General features: G+C 45.9%; 1 protein-coding gene across 2 annotated transcripts in view; it reads left to right on the top strand.

The window, feature by feature from the left end:
• The first annotated feature begins 526 nt into the window (after positions 1-526).
• Positions 527-12,550, top strand: part of LOC114642520 (transforming growth factor beta-1-induced transcript 1 protein-like) — a 53,404-nt gene continuing 41,380 nt past the window's right edge. Inside the window, exon 1 of one of the 2 annotated variants that reach the window (XM_051934542.1) lies at positions 527-954. In XM_051934542.1, the coding sequence (XP_051790502.1) occupies positions 942-954 (13 nt within the window). In that variant the 5' untranslated portion in view covers positions 527-941. The remainder of the gene's footprint in view (positions 955-12,550) is intronic. The other variant, XM_051934543.1, reaches the window with a different exon arrangement.

Genomic DNA, 12,550 nt, shown 5'->3' on the forward strand with positions numbered 1-12,550 from the left:
TGAACCTTGTATTTCATTATTTTATATCCCTCCCTGACATCTTTTTTTTTTGTGAAAGGTGCCCTTTTTATTTATCAATCAAAAAGGGAGAACCACTCTGGCGCCTTTATTTTTAAGAGTTTGGATCATTACACCAGAAAACTAAAACTTTTTTCACGTCAAAGCGTTTCTTCATTACATTTCACAACTAATGATAGGAGATGCTGCAGGTCCGTTACTCGGATTTCTTAAAGTCCGGATTTGAAAAGACGACTTAAAGTGGGGACGGTTTTTTTTTTTTTTTGGCCGGGGTTCGAGATTAGCGTGGAGCTTTTATAAAATTTACTGACCCGCCACCGCAAATTATGAAACTGTAGCGCAGGATGAGTAGGATGAAGGATTTTTGTCCTTACTGCATGTTCACTTCCTCGCGCACATGCGTGCCATTTCCTATTCGTTTTGAAACTTATTATTAAGCACGATCCGGCATTTATCTCACTTTGGGGATGCACACACGCGTCTAAGTGTGGGGGGAAAGGACGAATCTACGAGGGAGATTAATTATTTTCATGAAGTCGGAGTTGAGCCGCTGAACTAGGGAGCGCCATACAAGGAGAGGAATGCAGGGCGCTACGTCACCGTCCCGGACGGGGTGGAGGACCGAGCATGGGAGGTGGGGGGCACGATTCCTGACTGGGACGCTCTAAACTCGCGCGGCCTCTGTGCGGTTAATGCTGTTCTCAAAAGATACGCCTTTTTTTTTTTCATTCCCCGAATCTCGGCAAATAACGGACTCCTCTCTCCCGCTGAGGCACTGAACAGCGCCTGGGAATCGGATAGGAGCACAAAACAAGGAGCGTGGACTGAGCGCCAAAGGAAAAAAAAGACGACAGGAATAGAAAAAGAAAAAAAGAGAGAGAGAGAAAGAGAGCGATCGGAACAAGAACAAGAGAGAGCACGGCATGGATGACCTCGGTAAGTGAGAACAGCCAACTTTTAACGTCTGCTTTCGGGAAAAACTGGAGTGCACAACAATACTGGTAAAAAACAAAGTGCCGCAAGCTAAACCGCAAAATTCGGAAATATGTAACGGACACATGTAGAAGGAGTACATGGGATCTATCTATCTATCTATCTATCTATCTATCTATCTATCTATCTATCTATCTATCTATCTATCTCAAATGAACTGTATGCAAACTAAACATTTATAATAATTTGATCCAGCACTACAACAACTTAATATTTGAATGTATATTGTTCACATTATTCATTTATGTAAAGATGATGCGCTCTTGCTAAAAATTCCTTAATTGCTAATTGCTCTTTCATGTACTTATCCGTTCTTTTTCAAACTTGTGCTCCCCCTCGCCAATACGTCATCCCGTGTCAGAAATGTAGGGTTCGGCTGGGTGGTGTGACACCGGAGAGGCGACCTGTCCGATGTTGTTTTGCACCTTATATGTTACCGGGAGTGACACCAGATCCCCTGAACTGGATTAAGAGGATTAGGATTTAGATGGATGGGCATGGTTATTTAGCGAATACACAGTCTAATCTGGCGGCACGGTGGCGCAGTGGGTAGCGCTGCTGCCTCGCAGTTAGGAGACCTGGGGACCCTGTGTTCGGATTCAGCGGGTTGGAAAATGGATGGATGGGTAAACGTTAACATTATAAAAAGTTATTGTCTGTCTGTATACCTGCATTATTATCAATCTTTAATTTAATATTGCTTTTTTGTATCAGTATGCTGCTTCTGGAGTATGTGAATTTCCCATTGGGATTAATAAAGTATCTATCTATCTATCTATCTATCTATCTATCTATCTATCTATACTAATATTAAATTCTATCTATCTATCTATCTATCTATCTATCTATCTATCTATCTATCTATCTATCTATCTATCTATCTATCTATCTATCTATCTATCTCAGTCATGTCATTTATTTAAAATGACAGTCAGTCATTGTCCAACCCGCTATATCCTAACACAGGGTCACGGGGTCTGCTGGAGCCAATCCCAGCAAGCACTGGGCGCAAGGCAGGAATGAATCCCGGGCAGGGCACCAGCCCACTCGAGTCCATGAAGAAGACGCAAAGTGGCGTTGCGGTTAAAGGCAAAGGACCTCAAAACCCTGAGGGTTCAACTCCCGCTGTTGACACAGTGCGACCATATAAACGAGTCACCTCATCATGTCTTCTCGTGCCACACCTGGAAATAACAAAAGAAATGTAGCCAGTGGCATCGCAAATGTTGTAAGTCGCCTTGGATAAAGATGTCAATCAGATGATTACTTCCGGTAGACAGTTACGTGTTGGGGGAGCAGCGGGTCAAACTTTGCTCGTCTACGACCCCATTTAACCTTTTGGTAAACGGACGATGACGGCAGGACATCTGTTACATACAGTTAATTTAAATGTATTTTTGGGAGAAGCTTTGCTCAGTTTCATGAGGCCGATAAGCAAATTTGTTTTTAATATATTATTTTTATTGATTTTATTGTAATCATTCCATACAAATTGATAAATATTTAAACAAAAAAATAGGATTGAAAACAAATCAACCCCCACCCCTGAGAAAGAGAGCATGGCCAACGGAGTAAAACTTAAAATTAGTAAAAATAAATAAAATGATGAGTTTAGTCGGCGGATACAGATAAATAGAGAAGAAAAAGAAATGGAGAGACAATCTGCGTCCTCAGTGCTTAAAAAGCAAACTTTCATTCCAGTGCGCCAGCACAGTGGGTTGGGGGACAGTGAAGGTTGTCCTGTACCTGCACTGTAGGAGCGTAGGCAGCCCCTCCAAGTTCTCACATCAGGGTGGGAGTGTTGTGTGGCATGTAGGTAAAGACAGCTGGGTGCCAATGAGTGAACCTGTGGGCTGACTACAGCAGTGTGCCGTCACTTTAATGTATAATTGTATCTTTCACTTGGTTTTACCCCACTGGGTACGTCAAATTTCTTCCCATTATGACAGAAACTTGCATTGTCTTTAACTGGCCCAGTATGAGTGAGTGTGCATTTCTCAGAACGACTGTCCCCTGTGGTGATCTCCTCCTCGAATGGCTCCTGCATTATACCAAAAGTTGTGTCTCCCTTGACCATGGATTATATACAAGGATTCAAGTAAATAAATAAATAAATAAATTGCTGCCTTCCCCACGTTATAGTTACATGGCTTGGAGATGGTGCCCTGTCATCATTTACGCTGCTTTTGTGTGTCGTTTACCTGAGATCAGACCCATTAATCGGTGCGTCCTCACAGCTAACACTGTTATGACACGCCCGGCCCGACGAATGCGTCACCCACTTACACAACATTAACATAAACTGGTATTTCTGGTTGCACCAATTGATTTTTCTCGAGGTCCAGAAATAACACCAAATTTGCAGATTTGCCACTATACACTGAGCGCCGTGCCACAGGCTGGCTGCCAGGCAGCGAGTGACGAAGAGGCCCACTTGCTTCCTTCATTGAGCGCTCAGTTGTCTTCGTACTCGTTCTTAATAATATTACATGTCACCTTTTTTGGTTTCACTTCTGGTATATTTCACCATGACTGAGTCTAAATGGGGGCAGCACAGTGGCATAGTGGTAGCGCTGCTGCGTCGTGGTAAGGAGATCAGGGCTCACGTCCCCGGTCCTCCATTCATGGACCTTGCATGTTCACCCCGTGTCTGCGTGGGTTTCGTCTCAGTCCAAAGACATGCAGGTTGGGTGAACTGGCGATCCCATATTGGCCCCAGTGGGTCTGTGTGTCTGCCCTGTGATGGACGAGTACCCTGTCCAGGGTGTGTTCCTGCCGTACATCAGGGTGGGAGTGTTGTGTCTTTCGGTGATAAGGATGCATGTAGGTAAAGATAGCTGGGTGCCAATGAGTGAACCTGTGGGCTGACTACAGCAGTGCGACGTCACTTTAATGTATAATTGTATCCTTCACCTGGTTTTCCCCCACTGGGTACGTCAACTTTCTTCCCATTATGACAAAAACTTGCATTGTCTGTAACTGGCCCAGTATGAGTGAGTGTGCATTTCTGAGGATGGACCTTGCATGTTCACCCCGTGTCTGCGTGGGTTTCGTCTCACAGTCCAAAGACATGCAGGTTGGGTGAACTGGCGATCCCAAATTGGCCCCAGTGGTTCTGTGTGTCTGCCCTGTGATGGACGAGTGCCCTGTCCAGGGTGTGTTCCTGCCGTGCACCCCATGCCAGCCTGGATAGGTTCCAGAAAACCCCTGCCACCCTGTTCAGGACTAAGCAGGTTAGACTCACTAACTTATTCAAAATCTTTGAATTATGTGGACACGTCGAGGAGATGAGATTATTTGAATGTACTTTGTAAATCTCAGATTTGCTTGACAGGTAATCTCGTATCCAGACCATGAGGGGGCGACCACCCTGGTGGCTTTGGGGACCACAGGAACAGAGCTTAGAAGCTCAACCCTATAATGGGGGTGCCCAAATGCCTATGGAACCCTGGCCCCCAGCACTTCCACCACATCCAGAAGTGCTGGGGGGAAGAAGACCAGGGACACCTGGAGTGCTTCTGGGTGTGCAGCTGGTACTTCCACCACACTGGGGAGTGCCAGCAGGCACTCATTGGGAGGCACTGGGAGCACATCCAGGTGATTATAAAAGGGGTCGCCCCCCTCCATTCGATGGCTCGAGTCAGGAGTGTAGAAGATGAAGTCTTGGTGGAGAGGAGTGGCGGTGGACCTGAAGAGGCAAAGGCATTGTGTAAGGGCCTGGACTTTGGGGGAGTTTTGGGGTTGTGTGTGCACTTTATTGTTGTAAATAAGTATAATAAACGTGTGTTGGGTGAACCATCTGTGGTGGGCTGGCGCCCTGCCCGGGGTTTGTTTCCTGCCTTGCGCCCTGTGTTGGCTGGGATTGGCTCCAGCAGACCCCCGTGACCCTGTAGTTAGGATATAGCGGGTTCGATGATGGATGGATGGATGGATTGGTGAACCATCGGTGTCCGCCTGTCTGCATCCAGGTGATGTTCCACAACAAAGCAGCAACGTGAAAACACCATCTATACAATAACAACCGTAACGTATAACAAACACAAATAACAATAATGAGTGAATACTGAAATGACAATGAATGTGAACTGGAGTATATTACTGTCCTGAATACGGATGCGTTTGAATCTCCCAAATAAACGGAACAATCTCACCGGGTTCCCTCGGCGTTTGGTGGATAATGAAGTCCAACCCCGGGGTTTCTGGCGATGATTGAGCAGTCGTGAATCCGAGAAACAAACAGGGTACAAGGCGTGAGGTGACAAATAGCAGGAAATGATGGTCTGTTGTCATTAAATGACATCGCCGTCTTTCTCCTTCCTCCTCCCTCTTCCTCTTTCCCTCCTGATCGTTTAAATAGTGATGAGCCGGACGTAACTGAATGTGAACAGGTGCGTTCCATCCCGGGGCTGCGGTCTCACTCCCTCATCCGTCCCCTCTGCACTTACGGGGATGACATTCAGTGACGTACACATCATGGACGATGGAAACAAGCAGGCACTCAGCACACACGTCGAATACACTATTAGTACGTAGCCCCGCTACGAGTGAGTGTCACGCTGGGTAGCCCACCATACACTAAGGATTTCATTGTTTTTATTCTACACTGAAAACAAAAATGTGATGATTCACACTTATTATTTTTAATCTGAACCAATATAATTCTTTTTAGCTTATTGATCCCACAATTTTTAAGTTGAGGCAAATCATTTAGAGTGATCGGGTGCAATTCACTTGTTTTGTTACTGAAGTAAATCTATTTTTTAAGTTGTTCTTCTTCTTCTTTGGCAGTTGGAAAGCCATCACACTGGAAAGTTCGACTGGAAGAAAATACAAACGGCCCCTCAAACACAGCACACAAACAAACTAAAATATTAAGTTAACTGAAATAAGATTTCTACATTTATTCCCTCCACCATAACTTAATTTGGTACAAACAATTTTTTTTACTTTGATTGAGATCTGAAATCAAATATTTCAAGCTGCAACACTAAATGACTAATCTTAAGTTGCTTGAAAGAGAAAATTTACGTTGAATGAACAACATCAATGTTCTACTTTTTTCAGTGTACATATTTGGAAGTTTTTCAAAGCACAAAGAACCAGCGTCACATGCAAAGAACCTTTTCCAGAAATGAAATGGTACTTTTGTCAGGCAAAATCAGAAAAAGCCAGTAAAGAACAAGCATTTCGACTTTCTCGTATACAAAGTTATGGGGTTTGTATTGTAATCCCCCAAAAATTCCATTTCGAGATTTTGACGAATCTCGATGTTTTAGTGCGAAAATACCATTTTTGGAATTCTGTCCGTCTGCGTATGTAAACACGATAACTTGAGGACGCTTTCACTTCGCTCAGCCAAATGTTGCATACAAGTATTTGGTACAAAATGGAGATTTCCATCCACTTTTGGGCTGTTTCCACTAACTAGAAGTGGTCCTTTATAATTTCCTTTAGTTTTGTAATAATTCTCCAGTATATTATTAGTCTGATTTGATTTGTTACTGATGGTCCTTTAACTCTTTCAGGGCGGATGTCGAGTTTTGTTAATAGAAAGAATCAACGGTGGTAATCCGTTTTAAACGTTGACAGAATCCGCCGTAATGTCTGAGATGGATTCTCTTTACCAGCTTCATCGGTTTGACCGAGATTCAATGCGCTCGTGTGAGTAGCAAGGGGCACAGAACGGCAAGAATGTCATCGACATCTGGCAAGAGATCAAAGCGATGGCATAAAACAAAAGAGTCCACGGTGATTTGAAAATGATGGCCGAATTGGAAACTGACTCGTCGAACTCTGACTTTGATACAAGTGATTGACAACAAATGTGAGATACCAGCGTCAGCTGATCGTGACACAGAGCAGGTTTATAAAGCTGACGTTCACCTGGGAGGACCAGCACTTCCAGTGACAAGTGGTACGGACCAGATAATAATAATAATAATAATAATAATAAGACATTTCTAAACACTCAAGGACACAGAACAATAGACACAACACAGATTATAAGCAAAAGTAAAATACAAAAGTTAAAATCAGACAGAGCAATGTAATCAAAGAGAAAAAGCCGTCTAAGACAAATGAGTTTTCAGTTTAGATTTGAAAAGTGACAATGATTCAATATTTCTAAGCTCAGATGGCAGTGAGTTCCAAAGGAACTGAATGCTGTGCCCCCCATAGTGGTAGACAGACGAAGGGGACAGTCAAGTGGATGGAGGAAGAAGATCTGAGGGTACAGGAGGGAATGGCAACATGGAGGAGGTCAGACAGATATGGAGGGCGAGGTTATGGAGAGCATTAAAAGTTAACAGAAGAATTTTGAATTGAATTCAGAACTGAACTGGAAGCCAGTGAAGCTGCTGCAAAACGGGACTGATATGGTGAATAGAGGGGGTCCTAGTAATGATGTGGGCAGCTGAATTCTGGACCAGTTGAAGCTTATAAAGAGATTTGCGAGAAAGATCAAAGAAAAGGGAATTGCAATAATCGAGACGAGAAGTGACGAGGCTATGAACAAGGATAGCAGTGATGTGGGGCGAATACGATTAACGTTACGCAAGTGGAAATACGCAGACCGGGAGATGTTATTGGCGTAGGACTGAAAGGATAAAGTTCTGTCAAGGAGGACACCTGTGGGGAAGGGGAGACGGAGGAATTATCAATAACAAAGGAAAATTGCGATGCACTGCCACTGCCGCCCCACGCCACTTTCCTGGCAAACTGGCAGCCACAGCACACAGCAGCAGATGTTTTATGTTGCTTTCTGTGAGAAACTGTCGCTTTGCATGCTTTTCAGAACACAGAGTTTTTTTGGAAAAAAATATTCATCCCTCAAAGAGTTAATGTACTTTAATATAAAGATAAGATCAATGTCTAGTGGTTCGAATCCCGTAAACTCTACTTTGTTGGGCCCTTAACCTGTAATTGCTCCATCCAGGGTATGACGTTAATCTGCACCCAGCCCCGCATGCAGGCCGAAAAACCGGGGGGGCTGGTGGCAGAGTTGACACTCCAGCCACCATAAAAAAATGTCACACTGGTTCCATTCCATCTGAACTGGTGCGGTGCTGAGGTGTCACCCGTCACACGGCTGCACTTGGGTCCTAATCTGGGGTCCTGAGTTGGTTTGTCATGTGGCGCTGTATCAGCATCTGCCCCCCTCTCCCTCTCTCTCGTGGTTTACCCCCCAAATATCCATCCCCATATCTGAGTATACGAGAAAGTCAAGACAAGACCACTCCTGATTTTTAAACGTGTAGCTGATCTTTCTAGAATGGCTCACCTTAGATATCTGCTGCCTCTTTATTTATCTTCTTTTGTACCCCAAAGTGAGTAGCTCACCGTAGACTCCTGACGTTCACATGAAGCCTCTCACCTGATTGTCTTCTTAGCTCCTTCTCTAGCTGTGCCACTGTTCATTAAGTGGTACCCCATGATCTTCTGCCAGGTTTGCTATTAGTGGTCAACGTTTTCTCAGGTTCAGACTCTTCTTATTCCAAATAGAGTGACTCTCTATAGATATGGTGTGGGATTTTTTTGGGATGCTTCTTCCGTCTTGCATAGAGTTGTTCTGGGGAATTTTGTTCTGTCCCAAATACTAAGGATTTTTGCGAAACTTCTCCTTGCTTGCAAAAAAGGTAGTATTCCTTGGAATCCTATTGTCCATAGAGCAACTGTTGGGTCCAAGTATGGACGTCACTGGAGTCCTTATCACTCAAGTCAAGGGGATCATCTTGAACTCTTTCTGCTCCATGGATCGGTTTTCCCCCTCACTTCCATTACCTACATGTAGCATCTCTAAAGGCCACATCACATGACCGGACTCTTCCAGAGATCTTCAGTCGCAGGTCTCATTCACCAACATGCTCTCGTGATCTCCAGTCGTGTCGTTTTCCAAACCCAGCCTCGGTTTGTTTTTTGTTTGGAGATGTTGGGCTGGGATCTGGACTTTGCTGACGATGCTGTGATCTTTACGGAGTCAATGGGGGCTCACGAGAGAGACTGAATGAGTGGTCCGAGTGTCTGGGCTTGCGAGGGTCCTGATAAACACCAAGATCCAGGCCTTAAATGACCTCTTGGGCACGGCCGTCAGCAGTGTGTCTGTCTGCGGAGAGAGTGTTGACCTCGTTGAGAGGTTTACTTAACTCGGTAGTGACATTCATGTGACTCTGGTGACTCTTCCTATGATTGGGAGAGCATGGGGTGGGGGGTCATGAGGTCGCTGGTAAGGGGTGTGTGACGCTCCCGATATCTGCAAAGGGACGAAGGTCCAAGTCTTTAGAGTCCTGGTGCTTCCTGTTTGTGAGACATGGATGCTATCCAGTGACCTGAGATGAAGACTCGACTCCTTCATGTGTGTCTCTCTGGAGAATCTTTGGGTCCCACTGGTTTGACTTTGTGTAGGTCATGGAGTCCCGAATGAGGCGCATTACCTGCATTGTGCGGGAGCGTCAGTTACGGCACTACGGCCATGTGGCGCGTTTCCCCCGAGGGTGATCCGGCTCGTAAGGTTCTCATTGTTGGGGACCCGAGTGGCCTGACCAGACCAAGGGGTCGCCCACGTAACACCTGGCTGCGGCAGGTAGACGGTCATTTCCGGAGGGTGGGACTGGACCGCGTGTCTGCCTGGGATCCCGAGCTGTTTCGTCGTGTAGTGGGTGCAGCATCTCATTGTACCGGTGCAGGCTCCCTGACTTGACTTGACTTGGCTGGGCTTGTGTGCGTGTGAGAGCTGACCACCAATGAGCACTCAACTGGAAGTACAATGCACAGCAATTAATAAGCAACGCAGGAGTTTTGGATCTAATTAGAAGGAGAGAGACTTGTTTGTCGGATGTCGCGTGTTTTATGTACCACAACAGAATGGAATAAAGGAAAAGAAAGGGCAGAGACTGGGAATGAACATTGCTGTACCAGTAAAGCCTTTGCATGGGCACCAGCTCCCTCAAACAGGAGGCTATTGGCTGACATACGAAGGGGCGAGCATGTGATACTTTTGGAAATGTGGAACTGTGCTGGAAGGTCGTCACGTAGTCGTCTAATTCAACACACCCTCCGACTAGAAGTTGTGAGATGTAATATCGGCATATTCAGACACTTTAGGTTGTCCCACACAGCGGTGGTTTCCTGCGGCTCCTTATGTCTCAGCTCTCCCCAGTAAGGCCCAGTGGTTTCCATGTGACTCAAAACCCAATGGCTCCCCACAGACTCGTCTCGTTGCCGCCCGTGTATTTGTGACATTCTCAGATCCCCTCCTTCCCCGAAGCAAACCTCTTGCCCAAGTGTCCTCTGGTCTCACTTTCTGGGGATTCCTGCTTTCCTTGAATTCCTCCTGCCCGACATATCATCACCTTGGCGTTGGCTGGCTGGCTGTTCTGCAGGGGGAAAAAAAAAAATCAAGCAGCCGTCGAAACGGTGGTTTTGCTTAGATCCAGGCTGGAGAGAAACTCTGCGTTAAATTAGGACCATATTTCCTTCAACTTGTTTTAATGTGGCTGATTTCTTGAGAAACTCGCCGTCTTTGGGGAATTTAAATTCGTTGAGTCATTTTGCTCAGTCTACATGCGCTTGTTTTCAAGCCTTTAATTACAGCCGTGTGACTCGAGTTGGAAGGCGGCCGGGTGCGGCTCTCTGGCCGTTGAGCAGGAAGTGTTGGACTCGTGAGTAAAGTCTGTTCATCTATTGGGGGTGTCTGGCTTTGGGGGAGTCACTAAGACGCATATCAAAGATGGCCTCCTGAAGTGGCATAGCTCTCCATTCTCGCTGTTTGCTTTAGGACAGCCAGCCCCTTTCTGGTGAACTGCTTGGTCAGATGTGAGGGAGTCAGAAAGAGTCAGGGCTGGCACGGCCTACTTTATAAATCATGCTTAAGATTCATCTGAAATAACACCAACATCCATCCATCCATCCATTATCCAACCCACTATATCCTAACTACAGGGTCACGGGGGTCTGCTGGAGCCAATCCCAGCCAACACAGGGTGCAAGGCAGGAAACAAACCCCGGGCAAGGCACCAGCCCACCCCAAACACCAACATTGATTAGATTGTTTCTTCCACTTTGTATTTGTGGGGTCCATTGCTGTCTCAGCTGTGGTATACTGGTCCCGAGATGGCAAACCAGTCCATCGCATATCCCAGTCACACAGACGCACTGAGCCGATTTAGAGTTGTGAGGTAGCAGCTGGGCATAACTAGCCTGCTGAAGACCCCTGTGCAGCGCCCTGAGGTAACTTATTCTCAACCAGATCCTGGGCACTGGGGTCCGCGACACTATCACGCTGGTGACAAACAAGCCGGCTCTCTACATGGAATTTGTAAAAACGTTTTTTTCATTGTTTTATTACAGCAGCTGTAAGTTAGCAAAACTAAAATAAATTCTGGGGATGGAAAGTTGGAGTTGGAACATCAGATCACTCTGGACGAGAGCAGGCCATTCAGCCCAACAAAGCTCGCCAGTCCTCCTGTCTACCAGACTACTTGGTCACTTACTTGGGGGCTGGTGGCAGAGTTGACACCCCAGCCCCCATAAAAAACACCACACTGGTTCCATTCCATCTGAACTGGTGTGGTGCTGAGGTGTCACCCGTCACACGGCTGCACTTGGGTCCTAATCTGGGGTACTGAGTTGGTTTGTCATGTGGCGCTGTATCAGCATCTGCCCCCCCCCTCTCTCTCTTGTGGTTTACCCCCCAAATATCCATCCAGGTCAAGACGAGACCACTCCTGATTTTTAAACGTGTAGCTGATCTTTCTAGGATGGCTCACCTTAGATATCTGCTGCCTCTTTATTTATCTTCTTTTGCCCCAAAGTGAGTAGCTCACTGTAGACTCCTGACGTTCACATGAAGCCTCTCACCTGATTGTCTTCTTAGCTCCTTCTCTAGCTGTGCCACTGTTCATTAAGTGGTACCCCATGGACTTCTGCCAGGTTTGCTATTAGTGGTCAACGTTTTCTCAAGTCCTGTCCACTTATTTCTTCCAAAAAAACATTAAGTCGAGTTTTGAAAGTCCCTACAGTCCTCCTGTCTACCACACTACTCGGTCGCTTATTCCAAGTGTCTATCGTTCTTTGTGTAAAGAAAAACTTCCTAATGTTTGTGTGAAATTTACCCTTCACAAGTTTCCAACTGTGTCCCCGTGTTTTTGATGAACTCATTTTAAAGTCACCGTCTCGATCCACTGGACTGATTCTCTACATCATGTTAAACACTCCAGTCTGGTCTCCTCTTCATCTCTGTAAAGGCTCAGCTCTTTTAATCTTCACTCATAACTCATCTCCTGTAGCCCTGAAGTCAGCCTCGTTGCTCTTCTCTGGACCTTCTCTAGTGCTGCTATGTCTGGTGGACCCAAAACTGCACCCAGGACTCCAGATGAGGCCTCACCAGTATGTTATAAAGCTTGAGCAGACCCTCCTGTGACTTGTACTCCACACGTCAAGGCGCTATATAACCTGACATTCTGTTAGCCTTCTTAATGGCTTGTCTGCCAGTTGATAGTGTCGAGTCCACAACGACTCCTAAATCCTCCTCCTATGGTGGACG

The sequence above is a fragment of the Erpetoichthys calabaricus genome, chromosome 12, assembly GCF_900747795.2.
Source record: "Erpetoichthys calabaricus chromosome 12, fErpCal1.3, whole genome shotgun sequence".
In the NCBI taxonomy this organism is placed as follows: Eukaryota; Metazoa; Chordata; class Cladistia; order Polypteriformes; family Polypteridae; genus Erpetoichthys; species Erpetoichthys calabaricus.